Source organism: Copadichromis virginalis, linkage group LG16 (assembly GCF_057382275.1).
Source record: "Copadichromis virginalis isolate Kocher_CV1m ecotype Utaka linkage group LG16, C_Virginalis_male_GT1.1, whole genome shotgun sequence".
NCBI lineage: Eukaryota > Metazoa > Chordata > Actinopteri > Cichliformes > Cichlidae > Copadichromis > Copadichromis virginalis.
The window spans coordinates 38678984-38700323 of NC_140633.1; the positions used below are offsets into that span (position 1 = coordinate 38678984).

At 43.3% G+C, this 21340-nt stretch overlaps 1 protein-coding gene across 3 annotated transcripts; it reads right to left on the reverse strand.

Annotated features, from left to right (window-relative positions):
- Positions 1 to 1013: 1013 nt before the first annotated feature.
- On the reverse strand, positions 1014 to 20950 carry mrasa (muscle RAS oncogene homolog a). Of its 3 annotated transcripts, none has more exons than XR_014915582.1 (7): positions 20781 to 20950; positions 8128 to 8395; positions 7201 to 7354; positions 5670 to 5769; positions 5239 to 5318; positions 2932 to 3656; positions 1014 to 1346 (listed from the first exon to the last, which is right to left on the reverse strand). XR_014915582.1 is itself a non-coding variant. In XM_085434734.1 (6 exons), the coding sequence occupies exons 2-6, from the start codon at positions 8318 to 8320 to the stop codon at positions 3557 to 3559; spliced, it is 627 nt and encodes a 208-aa protein (XP_085290860.1). In that variant the 5' UTR covers positions 8321 to 8395; positions 20781 to 20950; the 3' UTR covers positions 1014 to 3556. The 3 variants fall into 3 exon arrangements, 1 of the variants encoding a protein (XP_085290860.1); XR_014915581.1 differs by having other exon boundaries at positions 1014 to 1133; positions 1283 to 3656; XM_085434734.1 differs by having other exon boundaries at positions 1014 to 3656.
- Positions 20951 to 21340: the final 390 nt, after the last annotated feature.

Sequence of the window (21340 nt, forward strand, 5' to 3'; positions counted from 1 at the left end):
CGTCAACGTGGAGCGAATATCTGAGGAATGTTTCCAGCAGCTTTTTGATTCTGAAGGCAAAACCCAGCATTCACAGGTTGTACCTAATAAAGTGTCTGGTGTGCATCTGAATGCACAGATTGCTCTAATGAAAAGTAGGACATGCTGTAAAGACCCCAGAGTCCCTGAACAGTGCTACGGCAACATGAGGCTCTGTTTGCTCCTGCCTCAAAAAAAACATCACTCCTGGTTAATGTATTCAGGCTGCTGTGCCTCACTTTGGTATTTTTCTATTTCCATATAAATGACTTATTTGTGAGTTTTCAAACTACTCGGAGAACTTGAGATTTTTGCCATTTTAATTCTGAATTTGTCCATTTTGGGGGGGTGGGTCCTTGAAGCAGTCTGTGGGTTTGCTCACAATGCAAAGGTGTGCTTGGCAAAGCTTTTGGTACCACTGTAGCGACAGTGAAGTACTGACCCCCAGTGGTGAGCAGTGGTGATGCATTTTAAATCAAAGCAGAATGTGGTTCATTTTTCTCTCATTTATTCATGTAAGTGTGCAAAAACACTGAGTTTAGAGCGTCATTAAAGCAGAAACAATCTTCTAGTTACGGCAAAGATGACCTTTTCTGCTTCATGTCCTGATCATTTAATGTTGGGGGCATGACTCACTGCTCGTCCACCTGGACTCACACTGAGCAGCCTCTTCCCAGTTCACCTGTGCAGGAACAGGACTATGAATGATTTACATGCAGGACTTGTTCTGTGTGCCAACCTGGCCAAATCCCCCCCGAGGAATTTGGACAGGCTTTTTTTACCAACGAGGCAAAAGTGAAGCTTTCAGCATTCTCACAGTTGAAGTCGATGGAGTGTGACGTCTCTGAAGATTAATGAGGGGAGCTTCTGCTGAGCGAGCAAGGCGACAGGAAACACGAGCAGCCGCTGAACGCCACTCTGATCACATGATCAGGAGAGTACTGCATATTCTACGGATCCACCCCACCCACCCAAAAAGTGTCTAAAAAGATAAATCACAGTCCTGTTATTTATTTTATTGAAATATAATCGACCCCTGAGGCTAGAGAAGAAGGCCACAGATTGTGCCTCGTCTAGCGCCTCAGTCTGACACAGCCAGTTAGAACACAACAGACCTGCCAAAAAACACGTTACACAACTTGTGAAAACTCCTTTTTTGCAAACCAAATGTAAAAGTTTCCACCTTCATTCACTTACAAAGTTTCGGGATGTATAAAACTGAAATCTGTTACATAATTTAAACAGAAGCTCTTCATTTACTCACAATCGCCCTTTCAGGATTCCTCAGGGATTTTGATCAACCCGAGAAAGGCAGCAATCAAATGTTTCTGGACAAAAAACAGATACCAGCAGGTAGTTTGCTTAGTTTAGCACGAGCCTCACCAGGAAATTTGAAAAACACACACAGTGGGGAGCTTTTTTTCCTTTGTCCAGGTCTGGGACACACTGAGGTAACAGACAGTAATAAATTATTTAATTCCTTATAAAACACACAAGATTCATATCAATAATACAAAATGGTATCAAACACACATGATGCAACATTTTCAACACATTCGGTTTTTCTTCTTTTTTCCTGGAGTCTGTTGCTTCTGTAATAGCTGGAGTCCTTTTCTGGAAACTCCTGATCAGTAAATGTCGATCAGTACTGTCAATGTTGTATTCCTCCTTTAGCAGAGGGTGATTCCCACTTCCACGCTCAGGTGAATTTGTCATTTAATAAATGATTTTTCACGGGCAGCCTTCTTAAATTCAAAACTGAATACCGAACAACGTTTTTTTAAATACCTTTTGAATATTTTTAGTCCCATCCTAGTTTTACTCTGTTACAATCACCACAGAGGCAACAGGCACGCAGCGTTACGACACCTATCAGCTCGCTTCGTTTTCCCTATTTTTACATTCAGATGTTGTTACCGTGCTCCTCGCTTCTATTACTGATTCAGAAAGAAAACAACATGCCGATAGGAAAGTGAGAAATCGTATTAAAAGTGCAAAAAGAAAAAAAAAAAAAAAGATGCACTCCTTCCTTCAAGAGTCCGTATTCATCCAGAGAGCAAAGTGTCAGCTGAAACTTTAGTGCGTTAACAGTACGAGCCATTTCGTATATTATTAAACTGTACATTCCTATCCACCGCACGACCACGAGCACCGAGTCACTGAGCGTGTTGTTGCTTCTAGTGTGCAGTTTCCCTACACCTAACCGTGGTCTGTGGCTAAGCTAACATGGCTTTCAGCCCTGGGAGCGCCGCGCCGCCGACACATTCCCAGGTTACCGTTTTTACCCCCCACACAGATTTATCTTATGACGTAGTCCTGAATTCAGTGGTGCAGTCTGAACAGCCTGTAGACTGAAATAAAGTGACATCACATGGTTTTGGTTAGTGGCCAGCGCAAATCACGAAGCTCTCGTTATCCCTTATTCTATTTCATTAAGACTTTCCTGGAGAGCTTCTGTAAAACAGCACTGAATCTGTTTACATTGCCACAGTTTGTTTTTTTAATATCAAATATAATCATATTTTTCTGTAATATTTCAGCTATAAAAACATGGGAGGAAAAGAAAAGTATCAGGACAGCTGATCGTACAGTACTTAACAGATTGCACTCGTTACCGACGACGACTGAAGAGGCAACCGAACCAACCGTCAAACACTTCGAGACAAAGTGGCTCCTGGTGCCGTCTGTTTGCACGTGAGAAACTAGTCCCGCGTAAGAGTGTAAACAAGGCCTTTAACAGATCGCCACGCCAACCGGTCTCAGTATTCTCTTTAACAATAATCAAACACTTGCTGATCTGCTCGTAGCATTCACTGACACATGTGACACGTTTCTTTCACTTGCCCTCTCGCCGCCCTCCAAACTGACATTTCCAAACCACATCACCACAATGTTCACGCTCACTATACTCACTGGGCTCACCGTCCACGTATCGACGACACTGCACAACATCTATTGTCACCACTCTCGGCTTCGTCCGCTCTGCAGAAAGAGAACAGGGATCCAAAGCCGGCCTCGTCGGGCATCACGTCGGAGCTTTTCCCACCGGAATTGAAGGTGCGTGGGGACAGACTGCTGGGAGTCAAAACCACAAACACCGCTGCTTTTCCTTCCCTTGCTCAAGAGGACAAAAGGTTCCAAGTCCAAGGTGATTCTGACCCCTGTCTTTCCCGGACAGTTTGTTGTCTTGTGCCACGTTTCATAGTAAGTTCATGAATTAGATAACTATGCATTTCAGGGACGAGTACAGATGGGGAGAGGTTCTCAAAGAAAGAAGAAAAACCTTTGAAAAGGACCATATAGTGAGGGGGGCAGGCGTAGCGCTCAGTCCGAGGCATCGTGAGGGGCCGAGTCCAACATTTCAGATCAATTTCATCCTTCCTGGATCCATCGAGTCATTCCTCAACCAACCCCCAGTCCCTTTTGTGCTCCCGTAGTTTGACCACTGCTGGGGAGTTCCCTGACATCCAAAGGTTTGTTGGTGTGTGTGCGTGTGTGTGTGCGCGCGTGTGATAGATGATGGAGATGATGAGCTTGGTCACAATATGGCGCAGTGGAACCTGTGGGAGGCCGTGGAACGCTCCGCCCTCCACTTCATCTTCTTTTTCTTCTTCTGGTTTCTCTCTGGGACCTGTTGTCTGCAGGCAGCAAAAAAGAAGAAGAAAAGGCATAAACCCCTTTTTAATCATTTGAAAGCAAAACTTTAACTTTGTACTTTAGAATTATCTCATATAAATGATCATTTTTCTCCAGCTCAGGAAATCGTCATTTTAATCTCCAAATTTTACCCACAAGGTCAATTTCCCAAGTTTTACTTTTGATTTCCATTTCTGACGCCGAGTAGTGGGAATCAAATTTAAAAACAGCAGATAATTGCAATGATCCCCCTGAACTAGTACATTACGCCCCTTTAATAAAACTCTTTTTATAACCTTTGCACTGTTTTTACTGAGCTCCAGGCTTGTGTGTCTAATGTTTTCCTGTGCTCATGTCTCCAGAATCGAGACAGAGCCGAGTCCACTGCTATAAAAGAACCCATAAATCCATAAATCAATGCACTGGCTGTTGCTGATTAAGTATAGCATTTCATGAGTGCTCAGGGCAGATCATTCAATATTCTGTGAACCTCCCTGGTGACTGGATGTCTAAAGTATGACCACAGGAGGGCAGTGTTGATTCATCGAGCTCCAAATGTGTTGCAAAGGAAGAGTTTTCTCATGAGTCAGCTACAAGCTGGCAAACGCACAATAAGAGCTTTCCACAAGTCTAGTAATCGTCTTTTTTTAATAACGTGTGAGAGAACGCACTGATCTGCTGCTGTGTAACGAGCACGAAGCCCCGACACCACGAGAGGGATTACTTGTCGCCCTTCGGAGTGTTCGGCCAGACTTATAAACAGGATGTGACCACATACAAAAACCAAATTCTTCTGAAATTACACGGGTCAAGACAGGAAGTGGCTTTGGTCTTGTTTCCCCCCCCCCCTTTTTTTTCCCCCCATCCTTCCTAAAAACACTTTCACAGTCCAGCGTTGCGCTGCGTTGCATCACTTTAGCTTTATGGCCAGCTGATGCATTTTTACTGTTGCTTGATATGAGATTTCAGCTGCTCCAGAGTTTTGAAGTTTTCTTTGCCATGCTGTTTGTTATAGGTGACTGCAGATCAGACTCCTTTAATTAGAGCTGCATAGTCATGTTTTGTGTTTTGGTATCATCTATGCCTCTTTGATCCAAAACCCTTTTACCAAGTTTATAATTAACAGCACCGTCACAGATGTGCATATTAGCCAATGGCATTTTTTTTTTTAATCCTTTATTTATCCAGGTAAAAAATCTCATTGAGATTAAAAATCTCATTTCCAAGAGAGACCTGGCATCATGGCAACAAAAGTCACATACCACATAGGTATATAGCATTCAAACTAATACCCCCTCCACACCATCTCACACGCCTTTAGGACAGAGCGCTGTTGTCGGGAGGATTTTGTAAAAGAATCCGAAATTCGTGTCTTGTAAAACAAACCTCACTTCATCTTTAATGAGACGGGAACACGTCGGCGTTCCTTTGCAGTTTTAACCTGCACTCACAGGCGGTACCACGATTTTTGTTCCATCTGTTTTAATGAAGTGCTGCCTTTCACGCAGTGGTGACCCATCTTTACATAAAGTGCATCCCTATCCCAGCGTATTTATTTCAAAGATCTGAAGGTCCTCAGGTTACCTTATAACACGAACCAGTTCATGAAAGGCTTTGTCCACGTTCATTGGGGGGTCCTTGGCACTGGTTTCAATATAAGTTATCTGAGGAAACAAATATGAAACATGAGCAGCTCAGTCAGGTGTTTAAGTTTACAGTAATGTGCAGTTCAAGTCTGTGATGGTTCTGAAAGACCAATAATGATTAAGCATTAATCGCATTCAGAACTGTTGCCTGTCTAAACAAGCTGAGAAGTAGCAGCTTGCAGGCCTATAAATGCCATTTGCTCATTTCCTTGAACGCTGGTCTTTTCTGCCCCCGTACACAGCCTGTGTTTATTACAGACTAACATGAAAACACTGAAACTTAAAGCTTTGCATAATTCAAAAACCCTGATGCTGTTTGTAGGCGGTAATAAGTCATCAGGGACACGTGCTTAAGGAAAGACTACTTACATTATGCTTTGCAGCCATCTCCTGCCCCTGGTCAGTTGTGACTTTTCTTAGGTGGACCAAGTCCACTTTGTTTGCGACCAGCACCATGGGGAAGGCCTCCCTGAGACGATAAGGACACAGAGTCGAGATGCAATGCATCGCTGTATTACTGAATATTTTATCGATGCGTACAGATGTTTCAAACAGCCTTGAATGCTTAGTCATAGGAGGATATGACTAATTCTCGCTTGCATTTGAAACGCTAACATACTAAAAAACAGGCCATGTTTAATTTGGGATAGATCAGCTGCTGATGAGCGCAAATTTTGACAGACTCCAACTCGTTCAGTTCCGTTTTTTTGTTTTTCCATTTCCTGCGTGTGACTCAGTTTTATTTGTCAGTCACAGTCGAGAACTGACGACGACAGATTTCAGCTTTGGAAATAACTGATGTTCCGTCGGTGTGAGCAAGAGCGAGGAAAGGAGGAGACCTTCATCTTCAACCGCCCTTAAATCACATGATAACCATACCCCTCAGCGCGGCCCGAGTCAGCGAGGGCAAAGTTTGGTCTTTAATGAATATGATGAACTACTTCCTCTTTTGCTATATTTAACAGAGTGGTTCACACAGACTTTCAGTTGAAATGTTGGTGCTTTCCAGACTGCTCGTATAGCTTTTGCAAACAAACCTTTTGAACTGCGTACCCTTTGTGTTCATAAGGGCACACTAGGACAGAGACCAAGACTCTCTGGAAGATAACATGTGCCTTAAATGGAAAGGGGAACCTAATCGGATGCTATATATGACATCTAAGGCAAAATTTACTTCACAACATTTCAGTTCTTTGTCTCCCTTTGGACCAAACATGACACAGACAGCCCTGACTGCACATTTATGACACAGTCTGACACAGATCTGTCTGACGGTGTAATGAGACATTTATACTGAATGAGATTAACAGTATAAAGAAAAGGTTCAATAAAATAAACTACATACAACTTGCCTCCAACTTTCACACAGTGCAATCAACGTTCGTGGCACCAGTGATTTCAAGCGTTTCTCATGATTAAATACCGTCTCAGGTTGCTTGGCACCATGTTAGCAGTAACCATCCTCTGACTGAGGACTTCTGAAACCCCCCAGTGCAGCCAAAGCCAAGAAACAGGTTCAGTCACCAACACACTAAAAAGTGATTCTCTCCACCCAAAAAATACTATCCTCTGTGCTCTCATGTAACACACTGTAAAAAAAAAAAAATGCCCACTTGGAAAAGTGTGGGAGTTTAAACTTGAAAAAGTTTAAACTGCCTATATATGGATAAACAAATGCTTATAATGCACTGATACAGTAAGCGCACCGTGCATTCATTTCTTTGTATAATCTTCAGCTGATAAGGCTCACTGCTATGACGTAGTCAGCTAGTTATTAAAGCCATGTTTTAATAACTAGCTGCAAAACTTGCTCCAAGAGAAACAAAGAAAAGAGGGACTGCAAAAGACTTTGCAAGAATATTTTATTTTGTTGTCCAAGTGTTTATTTTTCTGCTCCTACCTGTCTTTGACCCGTAGTATGAGTTGATGGAATCGGTCAACGTGTTCAAAGCTGGCCTTGTCCGTCACCGAGAAGACGATCAGGAAGCCGTCTCCCGTCCTCATGTACTGCTCCCTCATTGCACTGAACTCCTCCTGACCGGCCGTGTCCAGTACTGTGTCCATGTCGGGACAAATGCATTAATACACTGAGAAGGGTCTCAGGGCTCTTCACTTAAATCACACAAGTACACGAAATACTCCCCGAGCATCATCTGATGCAAGGATCGCACTTTGAACATGCATACGTTCATTAAAAATACATCAGACTAAAACAAAACTGATCCACACACAAACATCAGTAGTATTTAAAATGTGATTTTTATCAGAGCCACTGTGGACGTCCTGTCACTACAACATGTGAGTTTTAGTTTCATGCCCCCCCCCCACCAGCACAATCGCTGCACACTGGGAGAAACACATTTGTACATCTACGTGGGTCTGTGGGCCACTGTCCTTATCTTGAGTGCATTCATGGCTTAGCTACACGCTTGCGTAACAGTTGCATCACAAAGTGACATTTTCTCTTTGCAAAGGTCAGAAGTTCACTTATAAAAGACTGAACATATTCAATGATAGAACAATTTAGAAATGATCTGTTTTTCAGGTGTTTTTGCATCCTTTAAATATAAATTGAGTAATTATAAAGGGAAAGGATAAAATTATGGAATTGTACACAGTTTCTCTCACATGGAAAAACCACAGCTGATGTTTTATATAAAGCTCAGTGTAGACAGCTGCCGCAGGATTGTAATTACGGGCAAAAGAAGAACAATAACAAATGTTAACTTGTGGCACGATGATGGATGTGTTGTGCTGACTGAAACAAAAGGAGGGAAAAATAAGAAGCATAGAAGATTTACAAGCTGTCTGGTTCTTTGGAACTCACCGTCCAGTATGGCCCACTGTCCGTCTATTTCTGTGTGTTTAAGATACGAGTCCTCAATCGTGGGATCGTAGTCTGGCACGAAGATCTTCTGGAAAAACTGGATGGTGAGGGCACTCTTCCCGACACCCCCATCCCCCACCACCACCAGCTTGTACGTTGGCAGGTTGTCACTTGGCACGGCGCTGGTTGCCATGGCTACCCTCTACAGTGGCGGTAAAGGTGGGAAGTAGGTAGGATAGCAGGTGGCTGACGAGACGCACCTGGCTGGCTGAAATGCAGAACCAAGTGAGGGAGACGAGGGATTGACAACAAAGGGAGGGAGGGAGAGAACAAGCCAGAGATGTGTTAAGATTTTTATTTCCCCCCCCCCCCAGGCTGGTTTTACATCACCATGGAGACAGAGCACAGCCAGGAGATGTAGATCAAAGCAGAAAGAGGAAAAACAAAGATGGGAAAACTAGAGCAAGAGAGGCCAAAAGGCAGAGTTCAGCTCGGCTCACGCTGGATTATTTTCATAGCTGAGTAACAGTAAGTTCGTCCCAGAGCTGCACCCACCAGAGGAACAAGCTCAGCGGCATGTGCTCACGGGCTGAAAGCCCAAAGCAGCGACAACACAAGCTAGGGCTGGGTATCGTCGCCGATTTTTATAATTGATTCAATTCTGATTCACAAGCTCCCGATTCAATTTTGACTCAAATGATCAGAATTAGAATATTTCTGTCTCAGTACATGTCTATATTTTTATATCCATGTATAGAAACAAAGCTGACACGTGTGAGCATCACAGCAGATGACTGTGTCAAAGTAACCAAGGATAAAAACATGAAGGCGATTTTCCTGGCCTGGCTTTTTATAGCAGATAACCCTATTAAAATATTCTGCAGTAGTTAAGAAAACCATGAATCAACATACGAACATTGAGTCACTTAAGCAGCATCAGGTAGAGCTCTCTCTCTCTCTCTCGACACATACACACAATCATAGGCGAGCGCTTCCTTTGCAAGCAGCTAAAACCACCACACAGGAAAATCCCTGCCAAGCAAAATACTTCGGTTTCAAATTAAGAGCTTTCCTCTAAAATACAAAAAAGAAAATGCTGTCATTCTGCTGCTGCGTGAAACAGACGACCATTAGAGCGTGCATATGGCATCTTTGTAAGCTGGCACATTTTAAATCTAAGTGGGAAGCTTTCCTGCGTGTGCTTCACAAGTCAAAACTAAATGAATGACGACAACAAAGCCACAGAAATATGACGGCTCAAACACAGATGTACAGCTGGAGCTTCTAATTACTTTTTAAGAACAAAAATGAACTTCAACATTAAGGGGTTAAACTGAAGCTTTCTGTGGGAGAGGCGTCAGTGCTCAGTATATCAAATCATTCAGAGGCATTCTGCACTTAAACCACAGGAGAACAGCCTGTTTGCTACTCAGTCGTAAGATTATGTGCTTCGAATCAGGCATCGCCTTGTTGCTGGAGCTTTAATATCCACCGTGCTATCTCAGTCTGTCGTGGCAGAAAGTTCAGACCACAGCTGTCCTCGAAGCTCCCAAATCTACAAAGAATGAGTCACGAGAGGAGAGCGGGAAAGCGGGTGAGAGAAATCGGAAGCAGGAGTGAGGCGGAGGAAGTCGGGCCGTACGAGGACAAAGTTGACAGAAATGTTGTAGCATGGTGTTGAGTCGCTGCACAGAGAGCCGCTTTAGTTCGCTTCCTGTTTTTGATGCGTGACACTGACTGCTCTTAACTCCAGGCATACAATTAAAACAGTTTTTTAAAAATAATCTGAGCAGACTAGGGCTGCCACGATTTGTCGACTAGTCACGATTACGTCGACTATCAAAATCGTCGACGACTGATTTAATAGTCGACGCGTCATTTGAAGCTTTGTAAGATCACAAAAGACGCAGGAATAAGTGGCAGGATTTAAGAGTGTAATAACGGACTGAAACAGAAGATGGCAGCATTGCATGTACAAGGATGTCAGCTACCGTTAAACCCCGAAGAAGAAGAAGCAGCTGTGTCCCAGAATTCATAGCGCGGCCCAGCGCAGTTTCCAACAATGGCGGCAGCTAGTTAGTTTTAATGTTACTCTTATTATTCTTTCTGGGTCACAAAATAAACGTTTAACATATTTTCAGGCGAGAATGTAGCTGTGTAAACCTCAAATATCTGCTCAGTTTATCAGGACACCACATATTTTCAAAAGCGCTCCGACGTTTTTGGAGACATCTGTTACCCACTGGTTCGTTAGCGAGCCGGGGGCTAGGCTCACTAGCGCCGTGAGAACACCGGACTCCCCGCAAATCGTTTTCAAACCCACCGCCGTCTTTCGCTACTCAGGTTAAATATATATGAGTCACTTAGATAACTTAAAAATGTTGTTTGGCTTTTTTCAGTGTTTTATTTGTTCCTGAGTAAATCAGTTTGTCTGAGATTAAAGTTATAGTTTTTACACAGCTGAATAAACATCAAGCAGACAGCTGATTATCAGAAGTGTGAGATGCTGGAGAATTTACTCCGGTGTCCTGTTATATTTTAGATAGCAAGGAGTTTATTAAACTTCACCGAAACAATCTGCAAATTTCATTAAAATTTAATAAACTATCATCTTGTCTTTATTTTTAGTTAGCACAGACCTTAAACACTTAAAGCTGTAAGCTAATGATAGTTATATAAGAGCAGATGCTGCTGGTGCAATAAGCTGTAGTTTTACGTCCAATGGATGATGAGCTGATTAGTCGACTAATCGCAAAAATAATCGGTGACTAGTCGACTATCAAAATGATCGTTTGTGGCAGCCCTAGAGCAGACAAATAATCGCACAACACTTCCTTCATGGAATTAGATCTGCACAGGTTGGAACAAACTTTTCCTCATCATTCACAACACCCAAATTACAGCCACAGTCAGCCCAGACGCTGCCAACCTTCAGTCCAACCCAGAGCCATGGGAAGCTTGGAGATGTGTGTGATAAATCTGGGGTGACCAGAAACAAGTCGATCAGAGGGACCGCTTGGCTCGAGCAGTTTGAGGACAAAGTTAGAGGTTAGAGGAGGAAAAGATGAAGAGCACCGAGAAGCTTCATGGATGTAATGAAGGAGGACATGCACAGGGTTGGTGCGACAGAGGCAGATGCTCAGGACGGGTGAGCTTTAATAAATTTGCATTTTCCTCTGCGTGCCCTTCCTAATGCAACCCTCCCATTTACCTGTGCTTGGAACCATTACTAGGAGTGACCAACGCCCATGAGACCGGGTTTGTGTGTCATCCCCTCCCAAACCTAGAATCTTTCACATGTCAGACAAATAACCACCATGGAGCCCCAGAATTTCATCACAGGCTCTACAGGTCGCTCTTCCAACTGCTGCTTATAAAGAAAAAGCATCTGCAATCTTTTAAGAGTGTGCATGAAGATAACCTGCCAAAGAGGCCTTTCTGTCCAGAAAGAGCGTTGGAGTAAATCTGCAGTTTGATCTTGAGGGTACAAAGAGCAGGCCTTTTGAAACAGAACAATCAGAGAGAGTCGTTTTGCCAGTAACTGAAGCATGACGATAGGAAATCTTATTGTTCTGGATTGTTTTGCTGCCTCTGGACAGCTCTCAGTCGTTGACTCAACTATTCATTTTTTTTGTATTGGGAAGCATCTGAGGAAAATTTGAGGCCATGAGTATCAAAGCTGAAGTTGAACTCCAAGTAGACCTTGTAACAGGCTAATGATCCTAAGCACGCTGGCAAATCCACACTGGAATGGCTCAAAAGCAAAAAAAGACCCAGATATGAATCTCATTAGAATGTTGAAACATGAGGCACGTGCAGGAAAATCCCCACACAGCTCCAAACTTAAAGGATTTTTCCACAGAAAAAAAAAAAAAATGTGTCTGCTGATGTTATAAAAGCTGATTTGATGATACCAGCACTGCTAATCTGTAGATACCAAATATTTTTAAAAATTAACAAATTTAAATAAGATGTACCCTTTTTAAAAACAAACAAACAAAAAACAAACATTAGTTTGGGGAGCTTTCCTCAACATAAATAAAATAAATTATCCAAATGGTTCTTATTATTTTGATATCATTCCAGACTCTTTGGCTAGAAATGAAACACCTCCAATGTTCATAAAGAGAAATTTGCTCCAAGGTCATTTTATTGGTAACATTAAGTATATGAAATTTTATTGCAAAGATATTAAAACATGCACCCAAAGCCATCCAAATACATATAACACATAAAATTAAAACCAGACTTTCACATTACAACGAAACCTGCAGATTTACAGTTTTAATTAAACTGCAGCAAGAGATAAAAGCATAAAAAAAGAGAAACATTCACCCACTAGCATCAACACTCCTACCACCCACACACCCATTCCTCCTCCATCGTGCAGGAAACAGCTGTCAGCTGGCTAAAGTCCATCCTTTCCTGCAGCACAATGGAGGGAAGGAAGATGTTTCCTTCCTTTGCAATGCCAAGCCAGGTTAAGCAAAAAGATTGAGTCAAATTCCTGATGTTAAAACAAAAAAATAAAAATAAACTCTTCAGTCGTTTAGATGTCTGGATGGCTGTCAAAGCCACAAAATAGGTGTCTATTCCACTTTAAAAGCCATCTATGACTGAAGAAAAACAAATAACCTCATGAAGCACTCTGAAACCACAGCACACATTACAGCTGTGGTTTTTACACCAGTCATACATTTGGTGTTCTCGATGAAACCAACTCACATCTAAACCTTATCAGGTTCATCTTGATTTCACTCTTAGACTATTTGGTGGCATCTCCCTACAACTGCATCTGTGCCTTAGAAAAACAGAACGACAGGTGACATCAGAAACCACACAGAAGACTCTGTGGAGAATCTGTTTATTACAAACTAGCCAAACCACTTAACCCCAGCACAAAAGAGACAAATAACCCTTAACCTTCGCCTGACTTTTGGACAATAACATGCATCGAGAAAAAGAGAGCGATAACATGAGGACTAAAATGTTTGATGTGTTCAAGAGAAGTGTGTTAAATTTGTAAAATAAGGACAACGTGTTACAAACCACCCAAAACAGTATCTGCTGACACTTCTGAGGTATCACTTCACTTTAAACAGACTGTACTTGTGTTTTACTCAAACCTGGCATCAGCTGCAGGACAGAGATGCTAACTAGCCAACTGTAACAAAATATAATATAATATATGGCCGGGAAGCATTAGCATCAAAGGGTTTGTTTGTTTTTTAAATATAGATTTGTCTGTCTGTGAGAACGTCATCTTCGACTGCTAAGTTAAGTGTTGACGTGTTTTCCAATCAGCTGTGCGAGGCCCTTCTACTCTCCATTCTTGTGTATTTGTGAGCAGCTCGCTCACTGGTCAGGTTGTTGTTGCGACAGTCCTTCATCATCTACCCTCAAAACCAGTTTTGTCCTTAAAGCTGCAGAGCAGGAGTTCAGGATGAGAGACTGTCTCAGTAAGGCAGCTGGTTTACTGCCTACTCGTATTAAGTGACAAAGAAGAAACATGAAAGTTGTGCTCAGATCACACATGCATTCCTCTGTGGAAAACCATCCCTGTTGTATTTATAACATTATGATTTTAGGGGAGGAATTATGCTAAGAAAGCAGTCATGGTTTATAATCCTAAAGAAATCCTAGAAGGCAGGTTTAAGGTTCAACAATCCAACTCTAACCCAAACTCATGTCAGTTTCCCACTGGGCTACACGAGAAAGTCGTTCACTCCTTTAATAGATTCTTTCAAAATAAGACACACCTTTGATTTCTCACTTGTTCTAAAAGCATTTCCTCCCACATTCATTCCAAGTTGTTAAAAGTACACCCAACTGCACGTTACAACTACAGTTTTCTACAGTGTGTCCCATTACACGAGTCCAAAAACCACAAAATTAAATCACAACAACTATGATTTCAGTAAATACCCTGTGGGACACAAACAGGAGCACTCGCTCATGTCTTCACCGAACTCGGCAGCCCCAGCTGACCATAAAATGCCGTTTCCCCCCCTCATCCCTCACACAGCCAGTAAATCTGCAGCACATCTGCTTACACTCTGCTGGTGTGTGCATTTACACAGAAAATGGATGAAGCTGGTGTGTTTTGAGCCTCACATTCTGCCCTCGCAGAAAGTCTCCCTGGGCTCGAGACGTGGCTAGTTGCTGTTGGGAAAGGATCAAGGGATTTCCCTCTTCACGTGGGAACAAAGCAGCTCCATAACTCACAGAAGGAACACAGCAGTGCACGCCCCGGTCTGCACTGTACTGCTGATATCAACACTCATCAATCAGATGAAGTGTTAAACCATAATTCACCAAGTTAAACATGCGATAAAGTCCACACAGATTCCACTTTAACGTTTTAACTTATCCATTTCGAAAATTTACATTTTGCTGAAGTTGATCAAGAATAATAATCGTTTATGTTGAAACTAACTTTTTGTTGAGAAACAGGGTTCAAAAAGCAGGAAAAGCAGTAATTCACCATAGAACTGCCTGCCACTGAATCCATCCACAGATAACTCCCCAACGGGGTGAAATCAGTGCCCGACCCATCAAAATCAAGACACAAGAAGTGGAATCCTTCACTGCGCACATTAACGCTGTGGATAAGAACATCAAGTTCACCAGGGAAGACACAAAGGACAACTGTTTGCCTTTCCTGGACTGCGCTGTGCACATTGAAGAGAACGGCAAACTCAACATCGAAGTTTACCGGAAGCCCACACACACAGACCAGTACCTCCTCTTTGACTCCCATCACCCTTTGGAACACAAACTTGGAGTAATCAGGACCCTACACCACCGGGCAGAACATGTTCCCTCTAAGCCTGAAGGGAAAAAGAAGGAACACACACATGTAAAGGAAGCACTCAAAACGTGCGGCTATCCTAAATGGGCGTTCTTAAAGTCAGCAAAGAGGCACAGAAAAGAAGATCAGACACCAGCGAGGGAGGATAAGAAGGACAGACGCAACAACATTGTCATCCCGTATGTAGCCGGTGTATCAGAGAAACTCAGGAGAGTTTTCTCCAAGCATGACATCCCAGTGTATTTCAGACCCAGCAACACGCTCAGACAGAAACTGGTTCACCCGAAAGACAAAACGCCAAAACACAAACTTAACAATGTGGTGTATGCTGTACAGTGCAGCGAGGAATGCCCAGACCTCTACATTGGAGAGACCAAACAGCCACTTCACAAGCGCATGGCACAACACAGAAGAGCCACCTCCACAGGACAAGACTCAGCAGTCCATCTGCATCTAAAGGTCAAAGGTCACTCTTTCGAGGATGCCAATGTTCACATTTTGGACAGAGAGGACAGATGGTTGTAAAGAGGAGTGAAAGAAGCCATCTATGTCCACTGTGAGCGACCATCTTTGAACAGAGGCGGGGGTTTACGACACCAACTCTCTGCCATCTATAATCCAGTTTTGAGATCCTTCCCAGACGCCTTAACGCCCACTCACATCCTGGGCCATCTGACCTCAGGAATTCGCATGATAAGGTGGGGGCAGGTTTCACAATGAACACACCCGAAACTCTGGCTGATTGGGACCCACGCCCAGTTTCCCACCTTGGCTCAGGCGATTAGAGGATCATCAGGGGGTCCTTTGTCCCTCTGTGGGGGGAAACTCCCACTAGGTTTATATCTGGGACTCTCCACCATTTGACCTTAGAACTGAAGAAGCTTCTCGGATGAGAGGTGAAACGTCTTCAAGCAACTTAAAGAAGTCCAGACGCTTTTCTTTGCAAGCTCCTTTGACTACGATGACCTGGATGACTGAGAACCTTCACAGACAGACCCATATTAACCATGTAATGATCTAATCGCATCACAGTTTATAACAGCCAGTTATATAAAAACAAATAATTTATTTTTTTACTATAAGCTGGGAAAAACTTCCTTCAATCGTGCATGTTTAGAAAGCCATAAAGACGCCAACCAGCTGATCAGAGCAGCAGAGAATAAAGGAGTGCATAAATAACTGTGCGTTAAAGAAAGAAAACTGCTTATATATTTAAAAAAAAAATTTTTTTTAAACCCTTAAAACTAACAGCTAATAGCTGAGAATGCCACTACCTCTAATTAGAAATTACAGTCTATAATCAGTCGGCTTAAAATAACAGCAGTGTGGATCTCACCTGTTCAATCTGGGAGAGAAGGCACTGCACAGCTCCCACCATTTATAATGTGTGACAGTCCTGCCATCTAGCCAAAAATCTAAATACACAAACCTGCTCAGGGACAAAATAATAAACATCAGGCTGCAAAAAAAAAAAAAACAAGTGCAAACAGCCAGTGAGTCTCATGTTAACAGTGTTAATCCTCAAACAGGAAACGCTAACATTATTAAGGTAACGCCACAGTCCAAGGACAAGCATCACGCCGACTGGTTCAGGACATATCTGTGGCTCGAGCCTTTAATGGCCGAGCGAGCTGCTTGGTTGGTAAAATACACGGCGGTGTGTTACCTCACCACCGTGTATTTTACCAACCAAGCAGCTCGAAGCCAGAACGAACAGAGCAGAAATGAAGATGAGAGAAAAGTGAAGTTAAAGCCATATTATAGCTGGAGGAGAACAGCGATCTGAGGTCAGCTCACAGGTTACGTTCCCACCATCCTCGCCTCCCCCTGGGTGGGGGGCCAGGGGGAGGCGAGGAGCATTTAAGGGGGTGACTGTGGAATAATCACACAGCCAGTCATGTACACTGGGCACTTTAAAATGTTTGTGTGAGACAGACTGGGTGGGAGTAGTTGCAGTACAGGACTTTTCTGGAAAGGGTCATGTAAGGGGTGTGGGGATGCTGGGAAGGATATGTAGTGACTGACACCATCCAGCCAGGAAGCACATGAGTAATGGTTTTCAAAAGACTGTCTCTGCCCATCAACACTAAAAACAAGCTCTGTTTTCAAGCTAGAACTGGCTCAGCACCATTTCCAGAACCTTTTCCAAAACGCGGGACTCGTGCAGACGCAGCAAAAGCTGCACAGAAACCGAACGTGCAGCCTCCGTGTGGAGTAAGATGCTATCCCCAAGCCAGCGTCTTATTGCACAGCTGAGACTGCTTCAAAGTAATGATTATTTAAGCAGCAGCAGGCTTTGATAATTACACTTCACAGTCAGATGCTTTAAACTCATTCTGGCAGTCGGTGTTTTACTGTACGACTGCCTCCAACAGGAACACATCAATCAAAGTCTCCCGCCTTCGACGCATTTCCTCCAGTAACACATTTCACGCTCAGATCTCAAACACCCCACGGCTGAGAGGACAAAGTGCGAACAGCTCGCTAAATGACTAATCACATGATTGCAGGTCACAACCACTTAGCAGCCTCTGGTCTCAGAGCATTGTTGGTGACCCGATTTAAACAAACTGCACAAACAGATGATGTGCAGCCTGAAAAAACAAAATAATCCATAAATTTTCAACAATGTGTGTCAGTTTGATCCAGAGTCACTCCCAGTACAGAGACACGCTCCTGTCATAAATCAAAGCAGCTCCGGGGCGCGGCGGCTTGGTGTTACCATAACAGAGCATGCAAACTGCTGTCAGGGAGCAGCTTTAAATGTGATGTTTGCAGTGCGTCTTTGTACTAGAAGAAAGATGAAATGCTTTTAAAGTTTTTGGTTTTTTTTAATATTTGATTACGCAACAGTTTTAGTGGTCACTACACTGCATACAGCTCATGAAATAGAAGGGCGATCTCAGAAACACAAATATAACGTTGTCTGTGCTTTGTGATTAAATTTGTCAATTTGCTTGCTAGTCAATATAAAATGAGAGTATCTGTGACTAATGTCACCGCCCATCAGTTAGGAAAGTCCTGTTGTGCAGCCTCACGAGTGTTTTCAACATCACCTTCTTGAGGTTTTGAAATCATATGACAGAGCAGGGAAGTGTTTCAAACCGGGCAACCGTGGCCAAGGAGGTTGGGAAGCGCATCTGTAACCGGAAGGTTGCCGGTTCGATCCCCGGGATCGCTCTCTGTCCTGGTCGTTGTGTCCGTGGGCAAGACACTTTACCCTACCTGTTGGCCAGAGGGCTGCGATATGGCAGCCTCGCTTCTGTCAGTCTGCCCCTGGTGTGGCTACAACTGTAGCTGCCTCCACCAGTGTGTGAATGTGAGAGTGAATGAATAGTGGCATTGTAAAGCGCTTTAGGTGCCTTGAAAAGCGCTATATAAATCCAATCCATTATTAATTAAGACTGGGTAAGTGTGGCCCAGGTAGGAACTAAACTGGTTTGGGAAGAGTCATTACATCCCCCATTTACCAGTAATACCTTATTTGCATACCTCACATAGTAAAAATGATGGATAATCTGCAAATAATGCAGATTACAGCCTCAATAACCTGCATAAAATAATGATTTTTATTTTAATTGTGCAATTCTTCCGTTAAATCATGAGCATAAAGAGAAACTCGGGCTTGTTTTTACACTCGTGTAGCTCCCGTTTCTTCTATCTCAATACGACTTAAAGTGTGTAGTTTATTGCTGGGCTTCAGTACAGTTGCATCCATAAATCAGCACATCTCCAGAGGCGTGCTTTTCCTGCAAGACTCGATATTGTGAAATAATAAAACATCCACGAGCAAAAATACAGGCAAAACAAGTTACTTTCCAAAGGTTTTGTTCACTTCCAAGTACTTTTTCATTCTTTGTCACTCAGTTTTATTAATTTTTTTAAATCCACTGACATGGAGTGCCCACCAGTATTTGGACTTGTGTTTAACACACACACACACACACACACACACACACACACACACACACACACACACACACACACACAAAAAATTGTCTTTCATTTCAGGAATAAATCCTAGTTTGCTTTTTTTGTGGAAGCTACTGTTCTGCCTGTGATGGTGATACTGTACATGCACACCGCCTCCTCACTTTTACAGTCTCTCTCTCTGTGTTCTTTACAACTTGGTGGCCACACACAGAAAACAGCACTGTGTATTTTTATCCTTAGAGAAACTTGTAGCTTCTGTCTCAGATCTCCTTTAAACGGCTGCTTGGTTTGTGATAGACCAACACATCCTAAACTTTGAATATGTTGCAGAAGCACCTGAACGCGCTTATTTCAAACACTGAATTTAAAGACAAAGGATCAGGCAGGAGGTAGCTGTTTGTCAGCTGATGTTATATTTATTGCATTTTCAGCATTTTCTTTTCATTTGAATTTAGGTAAAAGTAATTAAAATACAACCAACTGTTGAGCATAGTTCAACCTTCTGAATTCTGACCTAAGTGACTTTCAAACTTTATGCTGAAGAGACACCAAAAACAACTACAACGACATCCAAGACAATTTCGTCTCGTCGGCCGAGGGCACTTTTGAGCGCACCGCCTACGATGACTTTGTCTTGCAGTAAGCTCCAGTAGCATATAACCTGCACTTTCACACACACACACTCACACACACACACACACACACACACTCTCTCTCGCTTACTTCCTGTGGTCCACATCTAATGTTGGGTCACAGGACACAAAGTTGCTCTCAGAGAGCTCTGGCTCTTTAGCTTGCATCAGTTCACTCAGCCCAGTAAATGAAACCCTCAAGCAGAAGTCTGACCTGACAGTTGTGTGTGTGTGTGTGTGTGGGTGATTTTGGTCTGAGTTTTCTCTACGGAGTCAAGTGACCAGCTTCATCCTCATTATGGCCTTTCATGTACTTTTTGTGCAGTTGCAATCATTTGGGAATCACTGCTGGACCTAATCAAGCATGAAGGATACCATCTCAGTACATGACGGGGACAGCGGATAAAGGCTGTGAAGTCCCACATAAAGCTGGACACCTGGTCAATCTAGTCTGCAGCCATCTGAATGTAATTTACCTGCATGAAACGTCACAAAACTGTTCAGAAAAAGTCAGAAAAGCATCCAGCACTGTGCCCACCATCATCATCCTCATGAGGAGCAGAGGGAGGTGGAGAAGGAGAGAGGAGAAGGGTTTGGCCTTTCTCTGAAGTTCTGATGAAAAGATAAAGAGGGATCTGTCTCCAGACAGCCTAATGAACTGATGATTTCACTTTGCTATTAATAGTGGTGTGTGTGTGTGTGTGTGTGTGTGTGTGTGTGTCTGTCTGTCTGTCTGCAGGCTGACTGGTGCTTCTGAATGATCTCATCCTATGATTTGATGTATGAAGAATCTCTCTGTTCTCTCTGTCCAGCGGTTAAATCTGCACACGATTTCTTCCTCACAGCCGGACACCACTGTGTGTGTGTGTGTGTGTGTGTGTACACAGCTGCTGGAAATAAAGAAATAGAGTAAGAGAAAAGGCAAACACTGTGTTTATGACTCTTCCCTGCTGGAAACGTCTGACACACGGAGCCAGGGCCTGCCTGAGTGTGAGGACGCCGACAGTAACCGCCCCTGAATAACGGATTTCGGCTGCTTCATCCTTTTCTTCAAGTTTGCACTGAAAAAGGAAATTCCGCAAATGTGATGCGGTAGGTCGTACGCTCATTTACAGCGAGCTAATCCCCGCCGACCGCCTGCCGTGCTGTCATTACTCGAAGTAATCCTGTGGCTGTTAGCTAGGCTACAGTAAGTTGTTGGCTTTCGCGTTAACGGCAGATTTCACCCGCGGGAACACCGACGCCCGCATTCACGACCTCTAGAGTCTCACACTCACCTACAACGAGCTTCCCTCTGGCGCAACGGCGACGTGTCCTCACACCGACATGTTTCTCTTCATCCTCCAGCTCGACTTCAAACCACCGCCGCCCTTTCGCCTCAGACGAGAGTGAACTGCCCACATCTACGAAACAATACGCCGAGTAGCTAATCTTTGTATTGCAACAGCTGATGCTAAAAATAGATGCGCCCCCGAAGGGGTGGACAATGGTTTTACTGTTGAGACGCGAAAGGACTAAATGTTGTTTTTCAGTGTGATATTAAATGTGTGTTCATGATTATTACAAAAATATAAGCCCTCTGTCTTTTCCCAGGATGTGTTTCTGGTGTTAAAATGTATAAAAAACCACGAGGCAGTGACGGAGTACCCCCTTTTTTACTGAAATGGACTGTTCCCTTCTTCAGCGGAATCGTTTAAAGGGCTAGTCCTGTCAAACTGACCGTTCCTAATTTAGGGGAAGTCAAACGGATTAATTAGAAGACTGAGTGTTGATGTTGAAGCTTGTTCGGGATTGTTGGGGGTCTAATTCGCTTATACGTCCACGTATGTGGGCCTAT